Source organism: Tachyglossus aculeatus, chromosome X4 (genome assembly GCF_015852505.1).
Source record: "Tachyglossus aculeatus isolate mTacAcu1 chromosome X4, mTacAcu1.pri, whole genome shotgun sequence".
NCBI classification, from domain to species: Eukaryota; Metazoa; Chordata; class Mammalia; order Monotremata; family Tachyglossidae; genus Tachyglossus; species Tachyglossus aculeatus.
This window is the reverse complement of record NC_052098.1, coordinates 1,976,255-2,002,556: the sequence shown is the minus strand read 5'-3', so window position 1 is coordinate 2,002,556 and position 26,302 is coordinate 1,976,255. Positions and strand designations below refer to the sequence as shown.

The following is a 26,302-nucleotide window of genomic DNA, read 5'->3' as shown; positions in this document are numbered from 1 at the left end:
CTTTATTAAAATTACATCTCCTCCAAGAGGCCTTCCCTGATTAACCCCTAATTTCCCTTATGCCCTCTCTCTTCTGCATCACCCTTGCACTTGGATCTGTACCCTTTAAGCACTTGCTATTCACCCCACCCTCAGCCCCACAGCACTTATGTACATATCCATAATTTATTTGAATATCTTTCTCCCTCTAGACTGTAAGCTCCTTGTGGGCAGAAAACATGTCTACCAACCCTGTATTGTGTGTTGTGCTCTCCCAAGCACTTAGTACAGTCCTTTGCACGCAGTAAATGATCAATAAATACCATTGATTGATGGATTGCTGAATGCTCAGGGTGTCCTTCCCCCAGTGGGGAGAATGATACTGAATCTGTTTCAGCAGGATTTTGTAAAGAGTTCTTCCTATTTTTCATGCCAAAAAGAGCAGTAGGTAAAAGGCAGGGAGAACAGTTGCAATCTTAGATAGTTTCTGGCAGTTCATAATACTGTATCAGCATTGGATTTACTGCTTGGTCCATAAAACTCAGGACATCGGAAGGGCTCCTAAGAGGACCTAAGTACTGGGGATATCTCACAATCCCCCATGCCCAGAACCTGGACCCCTGTCAGCTGCATTTCTCCCCAGGTTTCTCTTCAGGAGAATCCTTTTGACCACAAGAAGGTCAGTTCTTTGACCTTGGGTTCATTTAAATGTAAGTCGGCTTCTGTTTTCTTACTATTCAGTTAACAAATGGCCCCCTTCCCCCTTTTTCCCTTAGGTGTATGTGGTAGTGGGAATTGCAGCCTTGGTGTGTACTGGCCTGGTGATAATGCTGATTATTCTTAAGTTTGGAAGACATTCCAAGTTTGGCATGAAAGGTAAGAAGTGTGTTTATTTTTCCTCTCATGTGGATGCTTGTGATAACTTCTTGTCCTTAAAGGCTATGTTAGAGTTCCAGTGAAGATGAACATTGGATAAGCAGTAGAACGGTGTTGCTATGACAAATTATCCCAGGAGAAAAGAACGTGAACAGGTGGGCATTTCCCTTGAGGAGGATTGTTCTCTGAAAAAGGCCAACATCTGGTAATTGTGGTGCTAAGCAGAAACCCAGAAAGGGGGACTAATGCTTAAAGACGTCCTCCCTGCAGCAGGTCAAAAGAGGTTGAAATTCAGGGCCAGGTACATTTAGAGAGACTTGTATTGAAGCCCAGTGGGTTAGGAACAGGCCGATTATATATTCATCTTGAAAATCGGACTTCAGGATGTCATCACCGGCCTGTGAGGGGGGGGCAAGAAGTGGGGAAAGGAAGAGAGAAAAACTTGATTAAAGCCTCCGCAACATTTTGAGATGCCTACACCTGAAATCCCAGAGTGCTATTGGACCCAAACCGGGCATGGGTCTAAGCATGCTCCAACTTTGATGTGGATGCCTAAGGAGATCAAAAGGGAGCAAGAGCAGCCAGGATGGTCTCAGAAAGACAGAGATGTCAGTTTAGCCTAGTTAGAAGGATTATTTTTTAGTGAGAAAATGTTCATTATTGTTCTGTGGTGGGTCTTCCTCCTGATAAAGGGTGGTGGCTTTATGTTCCACACTCCTTAGGGAATTTTAGGAAATATTTAAGGGCAGGTAACTAGCAAATGAAAGAACTTCTTCAAAATAAAACTCCTTGCTTCAACAAAGTGATTTTCTATTTTGTAATTGTTCTCCCTTATTCATTTTGTACTTAGTGCAGTCTGGAAGTGCCTAGCGCTGGAACAGTAGTAAAGAAGGCTTATTTAGACCTTTTCCTGCCTGTGTTCACCCAAGGAGAGTTTGGGCTTGTGGAAAAAAAAATTCTGGGCTGATATAGGTTTTGTATGGTTCTGAAAGGCTGACATGAAGTGGCATGCGTAAGTAGCAATGAAAGGTCTGCTATCCACTTTGATCTATAGGGTACGGCCTTCTGAACCTCCTTGCCAGCAACTTTTGGCACCCTGTTTGGAAGTGATTTTTCCCCCACCAGTGAATCAGAGCTTCTGTGTAGGTAATATTTTCAAAATAGAATACAGGCTTTCTAAAATGGTAGGCTTGACTGTTTGAGGCACGGCTTTCCTTGTCTGTCCAGGGCAATGAGGAGATTGCTGAATTTGCCTTATCTTCAGCAGTAATGCCACATAAATGCTCTCAGCTTATGTTTGGAGACCCCAAAGGAAGTAGCATAAGTGCTGAGAGGGTGGGTATCAGTTTTTAGGGTTGAGAGAAGAATCACCATGTTAGTGTTCTGAGGGATGTCTGATCTGGGTAATAGAGCTTGGGTTTGTAGTTCAGGTTTGGATTGGCCACACATTTCCCTGCCTAATTTTCTGTCCCAGATTTTTTTATATTTCTGCCATTTTCCCCAAGATGCCCTTTCCATTCACAACTTGATTTTCATCTGCTCTGAGGAGCACCTCAAAATGGTGGCCCTAAGGCTTACCTCAGAGTTGGGGTTGGCCTTGCAAAGAGCTGAATTCTTTGGCTAAGAATGGGAGTCAGTTGGCCAATAATATTTAATTGAGCAGCTAAGTGCTTGGGAGAGTCCAATAGAGCTAGTAATCACTCTTTGAAGTCACCAAAAGTAGTCGGGGCCATCAGGAATTCTGGGATAAAAGGGAAAGAGAAAATTTAGGAATCAGTCTTGGAAATTTCACTTGGAGTTCCTGCAAGGGTCTTCCAGAACAGGGGAGGGAATTATTCCTTCAAGTGTGGAGCACTCGAGAAGGTTACATTAAGACAGAAGGTAGAAACTCCTGTTGTGAGGCATGGTGGGGTAGAAGGGGGTTTTTTTTGATACAAAGAACCCCGAACTGATTTTGGAATATTACACCGCTTGATAATCCAGGATTAGCTACGCGCGGGCCCGCATATTCTGAGTCATGGCTCAAAAAATTATTCTCCATTGAATAGTTCTCCCTTCTGAATTGTAAGAAAAGTTTTCACTGCACTTTTTAACTGAGGCAGTAAATTACTTCCTATCCTTCAGGCCGCTCCTATGGTAACCATGTGTTTTACTCTTTCTTTTTTTTTAAGCTTCTTAGAGAATTTTTCTCACAGACTAACAGCCTTTCTTGGCATAGCTCATTTCCCTTCCTAGCTACAAACCTTTCCATCTACAACCGGGCTGCAACAGAACATGACCAAGCTAAGAACCGTTTTTGCATACTAATAGGCATTTCAAATACATTCTAAATTGGAAAACAACATCTTATCTTTGGGATTGCCTCCCTCCCCACATCAGACAGACCTCAGCTCTCCCCTCATTCACATCCCTCCTTAAATCCCACCTCCTCCAACAAGCTTTCCCTGATTAATTTCCCAGCATCCTGAGCCATATCATCCCTTTAGCCAATTCTAACACTTATGAACTTATTTACATCCTCCTCAGGACTCCAGTATATATGCCCACTTCATTTATTTTTTACTTCTCTAGTTGTCAGTATTTTTAGATTTGTCTCCTCCGCTAGAGTGTAAGTTCCTTCTGGGCAGGGATCACGTCACTTGGTCATTCTATACTTTCCAGGCATCTAGTACAGTGCACCATACTTAAGTAGGCTCTCAATAAATACTACTACTACCACTCTAGATGCTCAATAAATACTACTACTACCACTCTAGATGCTCAATAAATACTACTACCACCACTATTACTACTGCTATTAATACTACTACAACTACTAGTACTACTACTATTACGAGAAGGAATTACCAAACTCAAATTAATGAAAATAGAATTAAAAGTAAATTTAAAATCCAGTTTGATTCCATAGCAATTGGAATAGAGGTTTCCATTTTTTTCTTAAGATGGGGAAGAGAGGAGACCTTCTCTTCAAACCTTGTCAGATTCTCGGACTAGAGTATCGGGGGCTAGCTTGAATGAACCAGGATGTGAATTGGTGGTGCATTCTGAGCTCCAGTAGTTAGTCTCTGAATTATTAAGTGCTTAGTCTGTGCTAAGCACCATGCTAAGGACTGGGGAAGATACACCATAAGTCAGACATGGTAGGGCTGGAAAAAAATTCTGAAAAGCCAGTGGCCCTTAAAACCTCTTACTTTGTAAAATGTCTTAATCACTTCCACTAGGTTACCTCATGAATCAATCGATTAATCAATCAATGGTATTTATTGAGCATGCCTCTGGACAAATCAAAAGGTCCTTCTGGAAGTGTTTGGAAGAGAATCAGAGTTGACTCTGAGAAAGTTACCACAGTCAGAAGAGGTGGAATGTTGGTGGTGGGGAGGGAGGAGAGAGAGGGAGTTGAGGGAGTGTGGAGGAGGATGGGAGCTGGTCAGTTTATTCGAAAAGGGGTAACAGTTCCTGCTGGTGCAGGCAGCCTCAAAGACAACCAGCCAGCCTAACTTAAAAGAAAAAAAAAGGGAAAAAAGATTGTTGCTGCTTGCCTTTGTTGTTACAGGCTCGAGAAGGTAAGGAAGGGTGGGAGAGGCTGCCCTCAAATATATTTAAAGATAAACCTAGAAGAGGAGTTGAAATGATCTCTGCTGGATTCTCTGGCTTCTGTATTATTCTGGACTTTCTGTATTTAGTGTCATTGTATTAAAGAGAGACTATCCCAAGAAATGTTGTGCACCCAGATAAAATTCACTATAGAAAGGGGAAAGGAGACAGAGAGAGGGAGGCGAGGGAGAGATGGAGATGGAGACAGAAAGACAGAGAAGTGAGAGGGATCACATGAGGGCAAACATGAAGGGGAGGCAGCATGGTCTAGTGAAAAGAGCACAGGCCTGGGAGCCAAGAGGACCTGGGTTCTAATCTCTGCTCCACCATTTGACTGCTGTTTGACCTTGAGCAAGTCACTTAACTTCCCTGTACCTCAGTTTCCTCAACTGTAGAATGGGGATTTCATAGCTTTTCTCCCTCCTACTTACACTGCAAGCCCCATGTGGGACAGGGACAGTCTCTGACCTGATTAACTAGTATGTGCAAAAAAGGCAAACTCGCAAACACAGGGGAGTCAAAGGAGTGAGTGGAAAACACATTTTAAAAAGTTAACCAAACAATAAACAGAACATCATCTGGCTTGGCGGGGTTCCAGAAAGGGAACGAGAAACAGGGCCGCTGGACTTCCCAGCTTGGGGAAAGGACTAAGAACCATTTATCCCTCCTCATATCTGACAATTATTGTCCTCCCCTTCAAAGCCTTATTGAAGGTACATCTCCTCCAAGAGGCCTTCCCTGACTAAGCCTTTTTTTCCTTTTCTTCCACTTCCTTCTGCGTCACCCTGACTTACTCCCTTTATTCATCACTGCTCCCAACCCCACAGTATTTATGTCCATATCTTTAATTCATTAATGTCTGTCTCCCCTTCTAGACTGTAAGCTCACTGTGGGCAGGAATGTGTCTGTTATATTGCTATACTGCACTCTTCCAAGTGCTTAGTACAGCATTCTGCACACAGTAAGTGCTCAAAAAATACGATTGACTGAGAACAGTGGAGCCCTCCCTCTCCCTCCCCACTTCCCTTTTCCCTGTCCCTTTTCACCCTTTGCAGGCTCCAGCTCCATCCGTCCTGTGGATTACCAAGAGTGATCCACTGAAGCAGCATGGCCTACTGGCAAGAGCATGGGCTTGGGAGTCACAGGATGTGGGTTCTAATCCCAGCTCCGACACTTGTCTGTTGTGTGACCCTGTGCAAATCACTTCACTTCTCTGTGCCTCAGTTACCTCATCTGTAAAATGGGGATTAAGACTGTGAACCCCATGTGGGACAGGGACTGTGTCCAACCTGATTAGCTTGTATCTACCCCAGCAGTTAGTACAGTGCCTGGAACATAGTAAGCACTTAACAAATACCATAAAAAGAAGAGTATGAGAGGAGCCTGATGAAGGTGCTTGGCTAGTTAATTGTAACTTAGGCCCAAAGCTGTCTAAGGCAACTCCAGCATTAGGCACGGACTAATGGAGAGAGCACTTATCCGACTCTGTCACTTGCCTGCTCTGTGGCCTGGGGCAAATTACTTGACTTCTCTATGCCTCAGTTTCCTTTCCTGTAAAATGGAGATTAAGTAGCTGTTCTCCCTCCCCCTTTATCTGTGTGCCCCATGTGGAACAAGGAGTGATTATTTCATATCTACCCCAGTGCTTAGTATGGCATGTAGGTACTCCTCCTCCTTGCCCTCCCAGGACATAAGCAGGTATCCTTATACTTAGTTGCTTCCCCTACCTGTAATTTATTTTAGTATCTGTCTCCCCCATTAGATGTAAGCTCCTTGAGGTATTTGTTAATTAATCAATCAATGAATCAATCAGTGGTACTTACTAAATGCTTACTTTGTAGAGTTCAATGCAGTTGGTAATCAATCAAGCAGTGGTGTTTATTGTGTGTTTACTGTGTGCTTGGGGGAGCACAGTGTTGCAGAGTTAGTAGATGTATTCTCTGCCCACAGCAAGCTTACAGACATATGTATAAATCGATAAATTGGGAATATGGACATAAGAGTTGTGGGGCTGAGGGTGAGGTAAATGCCAAGTGCTCTAAAGGTACAGATCCAGCCTGATCCCAGCCTTCCTCCACCCTTGTCACAAACACTACCTGTGTCAAAGGGGACTTGGGACCAAGGGGAAGGGTCAGAGGTCATCCTGGGGAAACACTGTAGATATGGATGGACTTCTGCGTAGCATCAGTATTTATTCCTGCAGCATCATGTAATGCAGAAGGGGAAGGAGAGGCGATTTTTCCCCCGTTATAGGAGTGGCCCTGTATTCAGAGGTCAAACATCATCTCCAGTCTTCTGCCCTGTTTAACCTGGGTCCTTCTGGAACATAATAAGCGCTTAATAATTTTTATGGTATTTGTTAAGTGCTTATATTCATTCATTCATTCATTCAATCGTATTTATTGAGCACTTACTGTGTGCAGAGCACTGTACTAAGAGCTTGGGAAGTACAAGTTGGCAGCATATAGAGATGGTCCCTACCCAACAGCGGGTTCACAGTCTAGAAGGGGGAGACAGACAACAAAACAAAACATATTAACAAAATAAAATAAATAGAATAAATATGTACAAGTAAAATAGAGTAATAAATATGTATAAACATATATCAATCAATCAATCATATTTATTGAGCACTTACTGTGTGCAGAGCACTGTACTAAGGGCTTGGGAAGTACAAGTCGGCAACATATAGAGACGGTCCCGACCCAACAGTGGGCTCACAGTCTAGAAGGGGGAGACAGAGAATAAAACCAAACATATTATGCATATATACATATAGGTGCTGTGGGGAGGGGAAGGAGGTAAGGTGGGGGGGATGGGGATGGGGAGTAGGGGGAGAGGAAGGAGGGGGCTCAGTCTGAACCATTATATCTATAGCTTATATCTTATAAGCTTATATCTTATATCTATAGCTTGTATCTACCCCTGCGCTTAGTATTGTGCCTGGCTGGGGTAGATGCAAGCTACTCAGTCCTTGTGCCACATGGGGCTCACAGTCTTAATCCCTGTTTTACAAATGAGGTATCTGAGGCCCAGAGAAGTGAAGCAATTTGCCCAAGGTCACACAGCAGACAAGTGGTGAAGCCGGGATTAGGACCCAGCTCCTTCTGGCTCTCAGGCCCATGTTCTATCCATTAGGCCATGCTGCTTCTCTCTACCAAACACCATCACAAATAGAAATACCATTAAAAAAAAGGGTGGGTCACCACCAGAGAATCCATCTGCTTTCTCCTTCCCTGGAGGCAGAGGATTGGTCCTTCCCTTCCCCACAGCACTTGTATATATGTATATATGATTGTACATATTTATTACTCTATTTATTTATTTTATTTGTACATATCTATTCTATTTAATAATAATGGCATTTATTAAGCACTTACTATGTGCAGAGCACTGTTCTAAGCGCTGGGGGGGATACAAGGTGATCAAGCTGTCCCATGTGGGGCTCACAGTCTTCATCCCCATTTTACAGATGAGGTAACTGAGGCTCAGAGAAGTTAAGTGACTTGCCCAAGGTCACACAGCAGACATGTGGCGGGTGGGATTCGAACCCATGACCTCTGACTCCAAAGCCCGTGCTCTTTCCACTGAGCCACGCTGCTTCTATTTTGTTAATATGTTTGGTTTTGTTCTCTGTCTCCCCCTTCTAGACTGTGAGCCCACTGTTGGGTAGGGACCGTCTCTATATGTTGCCAACTTGTACTTCCCAAGCGCTTAGTACAGTGCTCTGCACACAGTAAGCACTCAATAAATACGATTGATTGATTGATTGATTGACTAAGTGATTTCTTGAGGTTCCATATGGCTCTGAGCCACTCCACTTCATTTGAGCTGGAAATGTCTAGAAAGTTTAGGGGTTTGAAAGGGCTGACTTTCAAAAGAGAGACATGCGTGGCTGAAACTCACAGGACAGTTGGAGAGGAGATACCAGGCACGTTGGTCCGGCTGCTTCTCTTTACAGATCTTTTAAGAGTCTGTTCAATGTGGCTTTGAAACAGCCTCAATGTGGCATTTTCCAGCAGGCCCCTGGGCTTATTTGATCTTTTCAGAATCGGCAAAGAGAGACTAAAATTGGGCAGAGTTTGGAGGAGATGTAGATTTCATTCTTCTTGCCAGGTGACCGATGGATAGATGGGTATCTGCAGAACCATTAGGAAGCAGTGGGGTTTGGACGGGGTGGGGGAAGGGTGCACTGGCTCCCACAGATGGCTAAAATTTCATGAAATGGAAAATCAGTAAACATCCAAAGAAATATGATCAGATTGTGACTGCTCTTTCTGACAACATTGGCAGTGCCAGAAAATCCTTGGTTAGGTGTGCTCTCTCTGAAAGCCTCACATTTCCTTTTGTGATAATATCTGAGAAGACTGTGGATGAACAGCAGTTGGACTTTAAGTGATTTGGGCCATGGCAGGCTAATGAATAAATGCATTTAGCCTCTGAAAGCAGGCCGGATCAGTTGGACCAGGAGCCGAGAGAGAATCAGGTCCTTTTTCCAGCAGTCTCAGCCCTTCCGCTGCAGGTCAAGGCAACCTGGCCTATTGGAGAGAGCATGGCTTCAGGAGTTAGAGGACTCGGACTCTAGTCCGAACTGTGCTACTGGCCTGCTCTGTGTCCTTGGGCCAGTCATTTAACCTACCTAGGCCTCAGTTTCCTCATCTGTAAAATGGGGCTAATAATAAATACCTTTCCCCTACCTCACAGGGATGTTGGGAGGACCAAAATGAGCCAAGTAATGTGAAAGCACTTTGGGCATAAAAAGGCCCTATAAAATCGAGGTGATATTACAAGCCACTTTTCATGCCAGAAAAAACTATCGTGTGTAATGTGGTGAACTCATGCTTTCTAGCTGAGAGCTTTTTCTTCCCCTAGCCTTTTAGAAGAGTTTGATAATCCTTCAGGACATTGGGTTTTGTTCTTCGAAATGTCAGTTGGACATGTTTCTTTTTCTAGTCATCTAGGATAACCTTTGCACTAACTTCATTTCCCAACTCTGCCACAGAGGCTGGGAAATCATCTTTGCTATTTTCCAAGCAAGAATACAGGCCCTTGTCTGCCTGCTCTCCCTTCCTTCTCCTGCCCTTTCTTACAGGTTCTTTTTCTCTGGCTTTCCACTTTGGAACTCGTATCATTCTTTCTTTCCCTCTTTTGCTCAGCCGCCCTCTTTTTCTGTCCCTCTTGTCCACATTTAGGCTGATGAACTTTTTACATTTTCTACTTCAGTCCAGAAGACGGGAAGATGGCAGCCTAGGTAATAACTTAGCTTAAATGCCAACATATGCTGTTTTTATCTCCTTTTATTTTGGGCAAGACGTCTTGACCGACTAGGGGAATAAAGACCACCTGAAATTGGGAGTATTGTCTTTTGGCACTCTTGGTCACAGCCTGTTTGAATAACCTGCATTGTCCATCAGTGGGTAAGCTTTTAACCATCGAGTGCCCAGCCATTTGGCTTTCTGCTACTTTAAAAGAGTGAGTAGTCTGACAGACTTTATGGATATTATCGAGGAACTGAAGGAAAATGAGGGTTCCTTTTTTACCCATGTTCTGGGGCCTGGTGATTGGAATGAATGCTCACCAAATCCTTCCCCACCCCAGTGGGCTTCCCTTGTCTAGGGATGACTTTGCATTTTAGAAAGCGACTTCTTGCCAGCAGAAGCAGTGACGTTTTCTGAAAGGCTTGCAGTTTGTGAGGGAGTGGAGCAAGGCTTTCCAGAGAAAAAGCTCACTGTGGGCAGGGGACGTAACTACCAGCTCTGTTAGATTGTACTCAAGCACTTAGTTCGTACTCTGCAAACAGAAACACTCAATAAATATGATTTTTTGATTGATTGGTTGAGAACGGTTCTGTGAAGGTTCCTCATCCTCCAAATTTTCACAGCCACTGACAGAGCAGTCGCATCTCCCAACCAAGTTGCCAAGGATCAGACTGGCCTTCCAGCACTTTGGCTTCCTGGCAAGTCATCAAACTAAAGCAGAATGATCATCTGCAGAACTACCGGCCTTGGAGCCCCCTTCCTGAGTTTTGCAAAAGTCCTTGAGTTTGATAAGACAAGAACAAAAACAAATAAATGGCCAGCTTAAAGTAGTTTAATAGTTGGGCCAGGCCTTGAGGCGCTGAATAATTTTGACAAGTAAGGCCTCTGGAGGTCAGTAGGAGTGAAGTCAGCCCACGTCTAGGATATTCACAGCCCCTGAAAGAGAAGTAAAAAGGAAAGTAACTGCAGAGAATGGAGGGAGGAGATAGCCAGACCCAGGGCCAGGCAGGTAAATTCCTCTTTGTGGCTGATGTGAAATTCACCTAGAGAAACTTGGGTGATGAAGGACTAGAGACAGATGGCTGCTGAAACACTTTCCATGGTTGCTTTCATGATTGCTCCATGTTCTGGAGTAGAAACATTTCTACCCCTCAGAAGCCAGGATGGAGAAGCAGCATGGCCTAGTGGAAAGATCATAGGCCTGGGAGTCAGAGGACCTGGGTTTCAATCCTGTCTCTTCCACTTGTCTGCTGTGTGATCTTGGGCAAGTCACTTCCCTTCTCTGGGCTTCAATTACCTCATCTGTAAAATGGGGATTAAGACTGTGAGCCCCAGATGAGACATGGACTGTGTCCAACCTGATTACCTTGTATCTATCCCAGCTCTTAGTACAACATCTAGCAAATAGTAAAGCACTTAACAAATACCATAACAAAAAGCCAAGTTGGAATGTCTCATGGAAATGATGTCTTGATGTCTGGAAGAGGAAGGAGCCTGTGTATCTCGTTCATTCAGTTGTTTTTATTGATCACTTACTATGTGCAAAACACTGTACTAAGAGCTTGGGAGAGTATAGTATAACAATAAATAGACACATTTCCTGCCCACTATGAGTTCACAATTAGAGCAGGAGACAGAGATTAATATAAATAAATAAATAACAGATATAAGCGTAAGTGCCATGGGACTGGGAAGGGAGATGAATGAAGGGAGCAAATCAGGGCAATGCAGAAGGGAGTGGGAGAAGAGGAGAGGAGGGCTTAGTCAGGAAGGCCTTCTCGGAGATGTGTCTTCAATAAGGCTTTGAAAGAGGGGAGAGCAATTGTCTGATATGAGAGAATTGGTTGAATTTGTTGCAAGGGTTTGGAGCACTTTTCCCTCACCAGGACGGGCTCTCTGTAACCTAAGTTCAGGCTTGACAGGCAGTTAGTTAACGGAATGGATTAAGCAACTATCATGAGTGAAGTATGCTGGGTTGGGGTTGGCAGGGAAGGATAAAGTTCATCATTGTCCTCAAGAAGTCTGCAGTCTAATCAAATCAAACACAGACATCGCAACATTCAAACAAGCCCGAATTCCAAGGGGCAGGAGCAAAGGAAGAACACGAATGATGGAAATTTTATAAACGTAATATGTAAGGAGATATAGCAACATGATAGAGGGAGAGTTCCTGGAGTCCCTGGGATGAGCTGGAGCCAGGGGAAGGTATTCAAGGAGGGCTTCCAGGAGGAGGTTGAATTTTTTTTTTAGTAGAGTTGGAGTAGTATTTTTGTGAGGATATATGTCTGCTTCACACCTTCTGAGTTCCACCTCTAAGCTACTCAGCAGCAGGTAGGTGAACAGCAAAAGGGGTTTTGGGCTAACCAAGCCAGAAATTTCCCTGGAGTAATCCTTCTATTGGGAGGATTTTGGGAGATTCATTATCAGAATCTCCAGTTCAGAGAGGCTTAAAACAAGAAAAACAAGGAAGGAGGATGGCTGAAATGGAGAGGGACCATCTGTGCAGGGGAGAATAGGAGCCTTTCATACTGTAATTCTGCATTGGCTCCAGAAATGACCAGCTACCTAAATTTTCACCATCTTCATTCTCTTCCATGTGATTTTTGTAAGCAACAGTACTCTGATGAAGCTTTCAGTGTGTATTCGATTTCTTCCTAATCTTCCTCACCCACAGCCTGATGGCTTTTAAATCCCTGACCTGGGCTAATTTGCACGTCCACTCTAATTTCTATGAAGCTCGCTGCTACTCTACAGTAACTCTTGCTATTCTGAGAACAATACCCAATTAAACATGCAAACCACACTCTTTTTCTGTAACAATTAAACAGATTCAGGTCAGTATTCTCCCAGTGCACCCTGAGGGTGCTCAGTAAATACATGATGATGATGATGATGATGATGAAACCTGTAGTGAGAAGATATTGAGATAATTAGTTTGAAAACACTCTGGAAAAATAGAATCGCTATTGAAATTCAAAGGATTGTTAGCAGAGTAGCAGGGTATTAATGCCCTTCATATATGAAGATGGTGCCTCTGACGGTGAGTACTGATCACACGTGCGTATGGAGTACTGATCACACATGTGCGTGCGTGTGTGGCTGAAAAATCACCCTGTGGGAAGCCATTGCCCTTGCCATAGTATGAACGTGAAAAGACCATTCCTCGGTTGCCTGCAGCTGTTGTGTGCAGAGTCTGGCTTGCGTGTGACTGTCTCTCAGACTTATCAATCCATCAGTGGTGTTGATTAAGTGCTTACCATGTGCAGAGCGCTCTACTAAGCAGTTGGGAGAGTACAGTATAACAGTATTCCCTGCCCACGACAAGCTCACAGTCTAGACTTACGTTCTTCCTGTCCCCTAAACAGAACATGCTTGAAACCAGCTGCATTTCATTACTAACATCAGTGAGAAGCTCATATCCTTCATAATACAGGGTGAAAGCAACTACAAGTAGCGTGGCCTAGTGGAAAGAGTTTGGGTCTGGGAGTCCCGACTCTGCCACGTACCTGCTGGGTGAACCTTGGGAAAGTTACTTCACTTCTCTGTGCCTGTTTCCTCATCTGTAAAATGGGGATCAAATCCTAGTCTATCCGGGTCAAGGACTGCGTCCAAACTAATAACCTTGTATCTATCCCACTGTTTAGAAAAGTGCTTGGCACATAGTAAGCACTTAACAGATTCCTTAATTGATTAATTAACTAATTAATGAATTAATGCATCCTGCCAAGAGAGCCACCCTAATGTTCAGGGAAGGATTGACCCTAACCCTCTACATCCCTAACCTGCCCTTCCGGTTACGCATTCCAGAAGCTTACCTCTTGCTGAAAAGAAGCAGGTCCTTTACTGGAACTGACATCTCCTCATTGTGATGTGAGATTTGGTGTGTAACAATTCCATGTTTGCCTTTCACCCCATCCATGACTCTGGACACCTGCAAGCCAGTGTCTTTCTGGAATGAGGAGATTTGTTGCTGGTACAGAGCTCACAGTCAATTGGTTTTAGGAGGCAGGCTGTCGAGTCAATTATGTTACTTTTCCAAAGTCCTCCCGGAGAATCTTGAAATCTCAAGAGGTCCCATTGGTTTGGCTCCATATTGACGTTTTTTCCTCCTCTTCCCTCGGGTCAGTCAGTCAGTCAATCATATTTATTGAGCACTTACTGTGGCAGAGCACTGTACTAAACGTTTGGGGGAGTACAATATAACAATATAACAGACACATTTTCTGCCCACAATGAGCTTACAGTCTGGAGGGGGAGACAAACATTAATATAAATAACTAAAGTTACAGATTCATATGTAAGTGCTGTGGGGCTGGGAGGGGGCATGAATAAAGGGAGCAAGTCAAGGTGGCTCAGAAGGGAGTGGGAGAAGAAAAGAGGAGGACTTAGTCAGGGAAGGCCTCTTGGAGGAGATGTCCATTCAGTAAAGTTTTGAAGGTGGGGAGAGTGATGGCCCTGACTTTCTTGTCACTGTAGACGGCATTACCATCCTTCCCATCTCACAAGCCCGCAACCTTGGTGTCATCCTCGACTCTGCTCTCTCGTTCACCCTACACATCCAATCCGTCACCAAAACCTGCCAGTCTCACTTCCACAACATCGCCAAGATCTGCCCTTTCCTCTCCATCCAAACTGCTGCCTTGCTGGTTCAATCTCTCATCCTATCCCGACTGGATTACTGCATCAGCCTCCTCTCTGATCTCCCATCGTCCTGTCTCTCCCCACTTCAGTCTATACTTCACTCTGCTGCCCAGATTATCTTTGTACAGAAATGCTCTGGGCATGTCACTCCCCTCCTCAAAAATCTCCAGTGGCTGCCTGTCAATGTGCGAATCGAGCAAAAACTCCTCACTCTCGGCTTCAAGGCTCTCCATCACCTCAGCCCCTCCTACCTCACCTCCCTTCTCTCCTTCTACAGCCCAGCCTGCACCCTCCACTCCTCTGCCGCTAACCTCCTCACTATACCTCATTCTTGCCTGTCCCGCCATCGACCCCTGGCCCATGTCTTTCCCCTGGCCCGGAATGCCCTCCCTCCATCTGCCAAGCTAGCTCTCTTCCTCCCTTCAAAGCCCTACTGAGAGCTCACCTCCTCCAGGAGGCCTTCCCAGACTGAGCCCCCTTTTTCCTCTCCTCCTCCCCATTCCTCCCCCCCACCTCCTTCCCCTCCCCACAGCACTTGTATATATTTGTACAGATTTATCACTATATTTATTTTACTTGTACATATTTACTATTCTATTTATTTTGTTAATGATGTACATATAGCTTTAATTCTATTTATTCTGATAATTTTGACACCTTCTACATGTTTTCTTTTGTTGTCTTCTTCCCCTTCTAGACTGTGAGCCCGTTGTTGGGTAGGGACCATCTCTATATGTTGCTGACTTGTACTTCCCAAGCGCTTAGTACAGTGCTCTGCACACAGTAAGCGCTCAATAAATATGATTGAATGAATGAATAAATTTGAAGAGGGAGGGTATTCCAGGCCAGAGGCAGGATGTGCGTGAGAGGTCAGTGGCGAGAGAGACGAGATGGAGGTACAGTGAGTAGGTTGGCATTAGAGGAGCAAAGTGTGTGGGTTGTAGTAGGAGAGTAGTGAGGTGAAGTAGGAGAGGGCAAGGTGATTGACTGCCAGTCCATCTTTTGTATCCTCTCTTAGCCTTAGGCTTAACTTATGTCCACATTCATATTGTTACGATTCAATAGCTTGGGTCTTGGGCCTCTCTAACCCACAGGCATAGAGGCATGATATCTCTTGGACCTGTTTCTAGACTGTGAGCCCGTTATTGGGTAGGGAACGTCTCTATATGTTGCTGATTTGTACTTCCCAAGCACTTAGTACAGTGCTCTGCACACAGTAAGCGCTCAATAAATACAATTTAATGGAATGAATGAATGTTAGCTCTTTCCACCCTCCCTCAAATGGAATTTTCTTGGACCCGATCTATAGTAGGGCATTGAGGACTGATTTACATTGCCTTAGCCATCCAGATGGTGGTGGTGATAGCTGTAGTAGTAATAGTAGTTGTACTCATAATAGCATGTACTAAACTCCTCTCCTCACTGCACTCCAGTGGATTGCAAAGACACGAGCAATGTGCAGGAAGCAAAGGAGAGTAAAAATGTGGCACTGGAGATTGGCTTTGGTTCCCAAAGCTGGATTGAAGTTTGGCCATTAAAGAGCAAGCACCTTAATCCCATCCGTTCAAGTAGCACTTCAGCATCTCCCTTTCTTCTCCAAGTGATAATCCGGAACAGATCTTCGACCGTTCCAGTATCCATTTAGAATCACGTTTGGAAGATTTACTACCCCAGGGACAGATTTTCCTGTTGAAGTTCCTCTCTGGCCATACTACTTTAGTTAGAGGAACAAAAAGCCCAGATGCTGCTAAGTGGTCATTTTTATTGTCCCCATTCCATTCTACTAGGAACCAGTGCAATTCCTGAAACCCGTTTGTAGTTCATTCCTTTGTCTTTCCAGCATGGTGTAGTGGATAGAGCACGGGCCTGGGAGTCAGAAGGACTTGGGTTCTAATTCTGGCTCTGCCAAATGTCTGCTGTGGGACCTTGGGCAAGTCACTGTGCTTCTCTGTGCTTCAGTTACCTCATCTGTAAAATGGGGAGAAGAGTGTGAGCCCCATGTGGGGCAGGGACTGAGTCTAACTGAATGAACTTGTATCTACCCCAGTGCTTAGAACAGTGCTTGGCAAGTAAGCGCTTAGCAAGTACATTATTATTATCATTATCATTATTATTATTTCCCCCGCTGGACTATCTTGATGATTTCATTTTAAAGCATCTCCCTGTGCAGGTGGCAGCGACAGAGAACGTGCCTTACTTATCTGTATGGCACATCAAGCTCAGCGTGTGCTCCGTAAATAGCAAAATTAAAGTTTGGTTCAAAGAGGTGATTCTGCATCATTGAGTGTGTCTTTGTGAGAGAATGTTTTGGATTCCTTTTTTAAAAAAATGATATCTGTTGTTAAGCGCTTGCTATGTGTCAGGCACTGTTTTAAGCGCTGGGGTAGATACCAGCTTATCAGGTTTGACACAGTCAATGGCCTACGTGGGGCTCACAGTCTTACTCCCCATTTTTCAGATGAGGTAAGTGAGGCACATGGAAGTGAAGTGACTTGTCCCTGGCCACACAGTACTTAACACAGTGCCTGGCACATGGTAAGCACTTAACAAATACCATAAAAAAACAAAACAACAAAAAGTAATGGTGAGGGTATGCACTGAGCCATCCACAATCTCTAGCCAATGCCCCTGTACCCAAGGGCACTCACTAGGAGATGAATGGTAGGAAGGGCAGGTGAGAGCTAAGGTTTACGAAACAGAAAAGCGGATGCTAATAGAGCAACTGCTCCTACTAAGGTGTTTCTGAGAGTAGGTCATGTCATACAGGCAGTAGAGATCCTGTTCTACACTTCCAGAGCTTTGAAATACATGGCAGGCATGCTGGCATTTGTTGCAACCACCCTTGGCATTTTATATCTCAGAGTGCTTCATAATGATCTAAGAATTCATCTTCACAAATACACTGAGCTCCATGTATCTCTGTAGTACCCATTACCGAAATGCCAGAGTTTCATTATTGCCACTCTCCTTTAACTGTTTTACAAGAAATTAAATTATTTTCAGAGATCTCACCCTAAGTCTAATCAGTGTGTTGGCGCACAAAATATCAGAGTTCCTGTGTCACAGAACGGCTCTCACTGTGACACTTACGTTCATAGAATCAGGAAATGTTAGAGGTTAGGTGGGATGATGAGGAATTTGCATAGAAACTTTGGCACCTCCTTTCTTCATCAGGGTTGGGTATACCAGGATCCGCTGGGGCTCAGCCTCTGCCCCAGAATGGTGGTATGGAGGTGTCTTCTCTGTGCCTCAGTTTCCTCATCAGTAAGGATGGGGAGAAGGTACCTATTGGCCCTTCCCCCTTAGACGGTGACCCCAATGTGTTTCCCAACTCCTTGAAAAAGTCCATTGGTTGCCCATCCACCTCCACATCAAACAAAAACTCCTCACCATTGGCTTTAAAGCACTCCACCACCTTGCCCCCCTCCTACCTCACCTCATCACTCTCCTACTACCACCCAGCCAGCACACTTCACTCCTCTAATGCTACCCTTCTCACCATGCCTTGATCTTTTCTATCTCGCCGCCGACTCCTTGCCCACATCCTGCCTCTGGACTGGAACACCCTCCCTCCTCAAATCTGACAGATAATGACTCTCCCCCCATTCGAAGCCTTATTGAAGGCACATCTCCTCCAATAGGCCTTCCCTGACTAAGCCCCACTTTTCTCTTCTCCCCCTACTTTGTGTTGCCCTGACTTGCTTCCTTTATACACTCCCCCTCCCAGCCCCACAGCACCTATGTAAATATCCATGTTTATTGTTGCACTGTACTCTCCCAAGCGCTTAGTACAGTGCTCTGCACACAGTAAGAGCTTGATAAATATGAACGACTGACCATGCTTGGCCCTGTCCCCTTTCCCAGACTTGAGGTCTGTGACCCTATGGGTTAGGCCAGGCAATGAGCCAGGCTGCACCGGAGCCCCACAGCCTTGGCTGCCTCATCGGGGCAAAGAGGCTGGACATTTTCAGACTCACCAGTCTGAAAAAAAGCATCCCCAAATGGTCAAAGAGATAGTGCGATGTTAGCATGTAGGTTGCCCCATGGCCCATGTTAGCCTTTCTGTTGTTAAACTAAGTCTGGTTGGAAGTGACCCATAAAACTCTTTACTGTGTTATAAAAAGTTTAATGTTTGCTAGGAAAAAGACATTCTACCAGTGAACTAACTACATACTTTTAATATGCCATAAATCCTTCAACAGCCCAGCTTGGTACACGTCCTGCATGGGACGAAGAGAGACTATTTTGACCAGAAACTTACCCTGTCTTATTCCTCCTGCATGTCCAAGTCAGGGTCCCTTAGAAAAGTGACTACCGTCACTGTCACTCTGCGGTCTGTGTCCTGAACAGGGTCTCTTCCTGTCCAGCTAACTCATCCTCTTCTTCTTTAGTCCAGTTTTATACCAAACAATCCTGTTTTCATCTGGTCAGTCCCCCTGTCTGATAGAGCTATGTCACCAGGGGCTTTTATGTCCAGGTTTTTTATTTTCAGTGTCCAGACTCCCTCAGCCTCAGCTCCTGCCGCTGAGTTCCCCAGCTTTGAAGTGGTGTCAGCGTTCACGGGGATCTGGGAAGGGAATTTCACAGCTCTAGAACAGTTGAGGATTCAGGGATCCCCTTGGAGAATGATTCTCAGTTTGGATTTGGGTGGACTGGGATGGATTTTTGTCAGATGTTGCATCTGACATCATTGCGATATGTAGGGTGCCTGTAGTCACACATGTGACACCATGTTATCTACAAGAGAAGTAGCATGGCGTAGTAGAGAAGCAGCATGGTGTAGTGGATAGATCACAGGCCTGGAAGTCATGGGTTCTAATCCTGGCTCCACCACTTGTCTGCTGTGTGACCTTGGGCAAGTCACTTCACTTCTCTGTATCCCAGTTATCTCATCTATAAAATCAGGATTGAGACTGTGAGCCCCATGTAGGACAGGGTCTTTGTCCAACCTGATTTGCTTGTATCCACACAAGCGCTTAGTACAGTGCCTGGCACATAGTAAGCACTTAACAAATACCATTGTTATTATTATTAGTATTCCAAGGGCCTCCAGTGAGCAGTCTACTCTTCTTGAACATCCTTAGATCCTCCATCTTTTCTAGATTCAGCAACCAGTTTGTATTCCTTTATTCTTTTATTAATGTTAATGTCTGTCTTCCCCTCTAGACTAGGCTTATTATTGGCAGGGAACATGTCTGCTACTTCTTTTGTACTGTAAGCGCTTAGTACAGTGCTCTGCACCCAGTAAGCGCTCAATAAATACGATCGAATGAAGCGAATGAATTGAACGAATGTGTCCAATCCAATTTGCTTGTATCCACCCCAGTGCTTAGTACAGTGTCTGGCACATAGTAAGGAATTAACAGATGCCACAATTATTATTTTTATTATTATTACTCTCCCAAGTACTTAGTACAGTGCTCTGCACATAGTTAAGTGCTCAATAAATACCATTTATTGATTGATTGATTTAGAGCTTGTTATACCCTACTTAATCCTCTATTTTTGACCCTCCCGTTTCCCTTCCCCACCCTCCAATAAACCCACCACGAAACAGAAATGAGCCCAAAAAAGAATTTATAAAGGAGAGATTAATCCAGTCTGAAGGTAAAAAAAATGTAGTTTGCAGTATTTTATCTGGGATACTTAAAGCAAGGAAAGCAGCAGGCAACCCCCAAGAGAAAACCATGATTCTAGGCCATATTTCATAGTGAGAAGTGGCTTGGTTCATGCAAAAACCCAGAAGAGCCATTTTTTCCTCCAAGAAATCCAGGTCAAATGACTACTAGAGGATACTTATTTTGTTGGGGGTGTTTCACATCGACTCATCAATAAGCTGTTCCTGTGATATTTTCCTCTTTCTAAGCTGACCTAAATGGCATTAGTTTAGCCAGAACAGATTTTTCAGGAATACTAAGCCATGCGAGGAGTGTTTTGAAAAGGCCACGGAAATTCCCTGCTCATTTTTCTCAATCAATTAATTGATCAGTGGTATTTATTCAGCACTTACTGTGTGCAGTACACTAAACTAATAATAATAATTGTGGTATTTGTTAAGCACTTACTAGATGCCAAGCACTGTACTAAGTGCTGGGGCAGATACAAGATCATCAGGTCCCACATGGGGCTCCCAATCTAAGTAAGAGGGAGGACAGATATTGAATCCCCATTTTGAGGATGAGGGAACTGAGGCACAATGAAGTGACTTACTCAAGCAGTAAGTGGGGGACCCGGGACTAGAACCCACGTCCTATGACTCCAAGCCCTGGGCTCTTTCCACTAGGCAACCCTACCTCCCAAACACTTGGGAGAGGGCAATATAATAGAGTTTGTAGATGTGATCGTTGCCCTCGGGGAATTTACAGGCTAGAGTGAAAGACAGACATTAAATCACAGAAAGGGGAAATGGCACAGTATAAAGGTACGTACATAGAAGCTGTGGGGCTAGGAGTGGGGTGAATATCAAACTTTTTTACGGGCACAGGTCGAGGAACAGCATGGTCCAGTGGATAGAGCCGGGCCTAGGAGTCAGAAGGTCATGGGTTCTAATCCTGGCTCCAACACTTGTCTGCTGTGTGACCTTGGGCAAGGCACTTTACTTCTCTGTACCTCAGTTCCCTCATCTGTAAAATGGGAACTAAGACTGTGAGCCCCGAGTGGGACAGGGACTATGTCCAACCCAATTATCTTGCATCTACCCCTGTGCTCAGAACAGTGCCTGGCACATAGTAAGCGCTTAACAGATACCATTATTATTATCATAGGCAATGCAGAAGGGAGGGCAAATAGGGGAAGTGGGAGTTTAGTTAGTCAGTGAAGACCTCTTGGAAGAGATGTAATTTTAATAAAGCTTTGAAGGTGGAGAGACTGGTGGTCTGTCAGATATGAAAGGGGAGGGAGTTTCAGGCCAGAGGCAAGATGGAGGCAAGGAGTTGGTGGTTAGATAGATGAGATGGGTTGGTGGTGGAGGAGTGAAGCGTGTGGGCTGGGTTGTAATAAGAAATTGGCAAGTTAAGGTAGGAGGGAGAGAGCTGATTGAGTGCCTTAAAGCTGATAGTAAGGAGATTCCATTTGATGCCTGGATTGCCAAAAAATTCTAAGAGTTCATTCCCACTAGTTGCTGATGCCCTTCTCTCCTCTCTTCCTTAGCCTCTCCTCATGCCACTCTACTCTAAATGGATCACAGGCACAGCTTAGCGGAGAGGGGAGAGCATGTATAGAGTAGATATAATTACTCCACACGCATGCCCCAGAGTACTCTAGTCTTCAGTTCAGGAATTAGAAACAGAAGCAGTGAAGTGGAATTGAAGTACTCTGATTAAATGCATATTTTTTTTGTCCATTAAAATGTTTACTCGATCCGTGGACTGCTGTAAATTTCTGCTCCTCAGAATTTAAAGATATTCAGTTATTCGGTCAATCCAGAGTTGCCGTTGGCTCGACAATGACACTGTTGGTGCTGAGATTTATCCATGAGTGGGAGTGCTGAGGAGAGAGAGAGAGAGAGAGGATGTCTTGCGCAGTTGAATTCTTGGTCCATGAAAAGTAGTCGAGCACCTTCAGGGTGAGCATGCTCAGACACCAGTACAACCTACCTGCAATATTCAGTTCATAAAAATGATAATTGTGGTGTTTGTTAAGCGCTGTGTGTCAAGCACTGTACAGTAAGCACTCAATAAATATGATAGAATGAATAGGCGCTGGGGCAGATACAGGATAATCAGGGCCCGTATGTCGCTCATAGTCTATGTAGGAGGGAGAATGGGTATTGAATCCCTATTTTGCAGATGAGGGAACTGAGACAAAGAGCCCACTGTTGGGTAGGGACTGTCTCTATATGTTGCCAATTTGTACTTCCCAAGCGCTTAGTACAGTGCTCTGCACACAGCGCTCAATAAATACAATTGATGATGATGATGATGAAAGAGAAGTTAAGTGGTGTGTCCAAGGTCAAACAGCAGGCAAATGACAGAGCTGGGATTAGAACCCAGTTCCTCCAACTCCCAGGCCCGTGCTCTTTCCACTAGGCCCCTCTGCTACATCGCAAGACAATAAAGTAGATACAAATATCTAGGTGCCATGCACATATAAATACCTACATGACCTGCATTTTACATGCCTATACTGAATAAAATGGTCATGCTGAGAAATTAAACAATGTTGCTGTTCCATTCAGTGAAATCTTTTATCAGCATCCCTATCCAGTGCTCTGTACAGAGCAAGGTCTTAATAAATCCTCTCACTACTGCTCTTAGACACTGCAGAATATGAAATGAATAAAATCTGACCTTCCACTGGCCCAAATCAAGTTGTTCTCAACAGTTGTAGGCTTCTGCACACATGTATCTAGGCATGAGCAATCCTCGCCTCATATCCAAGGCTCTCCAGGGACAACAATCCATCAATAGTATTTCCTGAGCACCTGTGGTTTGCTAACTCTTTATTAAGGGCTTGGGAGAGTATAAGAAAGGTAGAAAAAACAAACTGCTCTCAAGGAGTAGCTGGAGAAGTAGCATGGGATAGTGGATAGAGCACAGGCCTGGGAGTCAGAAGGTTCTTATCCCAGCTCCATCACTTGTCTACTGTGTGACCTTGGGTGAGTCACTTCACTTCTCTGGGCCTCAGTTCCTCATCTGTAAAATGGGGATTGAGACTGTGAGGCCTCATGTGTGACAGGGACTGTGTCCAACCCTATTTGCGTGTATCCACCCTGGCACATAGTAAGCACTTAACAATGGCCACAATTATTGTTATTATAAGGAGTTTACAGTCTACTGGTAACACGGGATGGATGGCTGACACTGAATTTTCCTATCCAGAGAGCATTTTCCCAATCAGTCAATCCATCAGTGATATTTATTGCATGCTTACTATGTGCAGAGCAATGTACTAAGTGCTTGGGAGAGTGTAGTGCAGTCAGTCCATCAGTGATATTTATCGTGTGCTTCCTGTATGCAGAGCAGTGTACTGAGTGCTTGGGAGAGTATAGTACAAAAGAGTTGGTAGACATGTTTCCTGCCCACAGCAAGCTTACAGTCTAAAGACAGACATTAATATAAAGAAATTATGGCTATTCACATAAGTGCCATGGGATGAGGGAGGGATGATAAAGAGTGCAAATCCAAGTGCAAGGGTGACACAGAAGGAAGTGGGAGAAGAGGAAATGAGGGCTTAGTTGGGGAAGGCCTCTTGGAGAAAATGTGCTTTTAATAAGATTTGAAAAGCGAAATAACACCAAGGTAACAAATACCTGTTGGATGGTGAACACAAGAGAGAAAATCATAAACAGTGATTCATTCAATCAAAATATTTATTGAGCGCTTTTTGTGTGAAAAGCACTTGTACTGAGCATTTGAGTAATGGCAGGAAAACATTTTAAAGACACGGCACTGTCAGACTTTAGATGAGATGGCAGAGCAGTCTCCCCCTGCAGATCATAAGCTCCTTATGGGCAGGGATTGTGTTTACCAACTCCGTTCTATTGTTCTTCCCCAAGTACTCAGTACAGTGCTTTGCATGCAGTAAATGCTCAATAAATACCACTGATCGATTGATAGACTGATCCCTGTGAACATTTGGGAGACAATGGCAGCAAATAGAGCAGCCAGGCAGCACAGGGTAGTCAGGTGTTCACTTGGAACAGAGATGTCGAGTAGGTCGACACACCAAGGAGAATCGAAAATTTTGCCTGGACAGCAAGCAGCCAAGACAACAACAGCATATACAGATTTTTTTCATGCCAACTGATGAAAGACATCACGCATAGTTCTTCTTAGCCACACTTCTTTTTTTTTTAATGGTATCTGTTAAGCACTTACTATATGCCAGGCACTGTACACGGATAACATGTCATTGACTAAAGCATCATCTTTGAACTATGAACGACATCTATATTCTATTCATTCAGTCTCCTATAAAGCAGGGTGGGTAATTTTAAAGAACCTTGCATTAAGGAGAAATTGCATTCCAGTACTCACATTTAATTAATTGTGGCATTTGTTAAGTGCATACTATGTGCCAGGTACTGTTTTAAGTGCTGGGTTAGATACAAGCTAATCGGGTTGGACACAGTCCCTGCCCCATATAGGGCTCACAGTATTAATCCCCATTTTACAGATGAGGGAACTGAGGCACAGAGAAATTAAGCACTTTACCCAAATTCACGCAGAAGACAAGTGGTGGTGTCTGGATTAGAACCCAAGTCCTTTTGACTCCCAGACCTGTGCTCTGTCCACTAGGCCACACACACACACACACACACACACACACACACACACACACACACACCCCTTTCATTCTAAAACCAGATTATTTTGTGGACAGAACACTTCTTAATTTTTGAACAGCATTCTATCCAAATTCCATGATGAAAGCTTGTGATATTGCACAACCGACTATGTGATTTGCAACTGAACCAATTTTTCCATATTTATCTATATCTACATATCTATCCATCCACCTACCTACTTACCTTCTTACCTACCTATCTAGCTAACAATCTATCCACTTTTATCATTCTATCTCCCTTTCTTGTCTAACTGTAAATTCATCTGCCCTTCATTTCCAAAGGTGAGAACACCTTCGCCTGTGCTGATGTGACTGAAAAAACCAATGCATGATTGGTGTTTTCTCTCACACTGCGTACCCTTAAAGATAGTTTTTTCCAGGCTGGTGGATTTGTTCTACCTAGGGCCCAACTCTGAATTTGACTTTGCCTCTTGGTGCCCTTTGCAAAGCCACTGTGTAAGGAGCTTCATCGCTCTCGATTCCTTCCACCGCTCTATCACACTATTTGTGTCTCCAGTGGTTCTATGTACTAGAAGAGGACACTACTGACATATTAATGTCTATCTCCCCCTCTATACTGTAAGCTTGCCGTGGGCAGAGAATGTGTCAGTTTAATGTTCATTTGGACTCTCCCAAGTGCTTAGTACAGTGGTATGCACACGGTAAGTGCTCAATAAATATGACTGATTGATGGCAGAACACTATATTAAGCGCTTGGGAGAGGACAGTATAACAGACATGGTAGACCACTTTCCCTGCCCACAATGAACCGACTGACCCTCCCTAGGATACAGCTCATGAGCGTCAACCTAGTTAATTGGAAGGGCTTCAGAACTCCAAATCACGAGTGGGGCTTCCTATTCTGGAAAACCATCTGAATAGGAGAGGTGCTCATTTGTCTGGAAGAATTTAAATGCGGTTCTGTCCGAAGGCAGGGGAATGGACTAGATGAAGCATCTGGGATCGATGTGGGAGAGGCGGTCTGGGCTAGATGTGGAGGAGGAGGAGGTGGAGAATCTTGAATCACTGTAGTGTGGTGATTTGCGGTGTTATGATGAGCTGCGAGGCTAGGGACCAGGATATAATATTCCACTCATTGCACTCAGGAGAGCTATTTGAGCCTGATCATCACAATGGTGATGTTTTCATCGGGATGGCTAATGTGTGGGATATGTTGTGGAAGTGCAGTTCGGTTGTGACTCTGTACTCTAGTGTTGAATGGATTTTTTGTTTGTTTCTTTTGTTTTATGGTACTTGTTAAGCGCTTACTATGTGTCGAACACCATTCTAAGCACTAGGTTAGGAACAAATCAGTTAGTGCGACCACAGTCCCTATCCTGCATGGGGCTCACAGTCTAAATCAAAGGGAGAGAGATTGATTCCCCAGTTTACAGTTGAGGAGACTGAGGCTCAGAGAATAATAGTAATCATAATAATTATGGTATTTGTTAAGCACTTACTATGTGCTAAGCACTGTTCTAAGCGCTGGGGTAGATACAAGCTAATCAGATTGCCCACATGGGGCTCACAGTCTTAATCCTCATTTTACGGATGAAATAACTGAGGCACAGAGAAGTGAAGTGGCTTGCCCAAGGTCACACAGCAAAGTGGCAGAGTCGAGTTTAGAACCCACATCCTCTGACTCCCAAGCCTGTGCTCTTGCCACT

The 26,302-nt window shown here is 44.2% G+C and overlaps 1 protein-coding gene across 6 annotated transcripts in view; it reads left to right on the top strand.

Moving 5' to 3' along the window:
* Positions 1-26,302, top strand: part of NTRK2 (neurotrophic receptor tyrosine kinase 2) — a 380,216-nt gene that overhangs the window by 104,408 nt on the left and 249,506 nt on the right. For all 6 annotated transcript variants that reach the window (XM_038769415.1, XM_038769419.1, XM_038769417.1 and 3 more), the window contains exon 13: positions 756-855. In XM_038769415.1, coding sequence (XP_038625343.1) covers positions 756-855 — 100 coding nt within the window. The remainder of the gene's footprint in view (positions 1-755; positions 856-26,302) is intronic.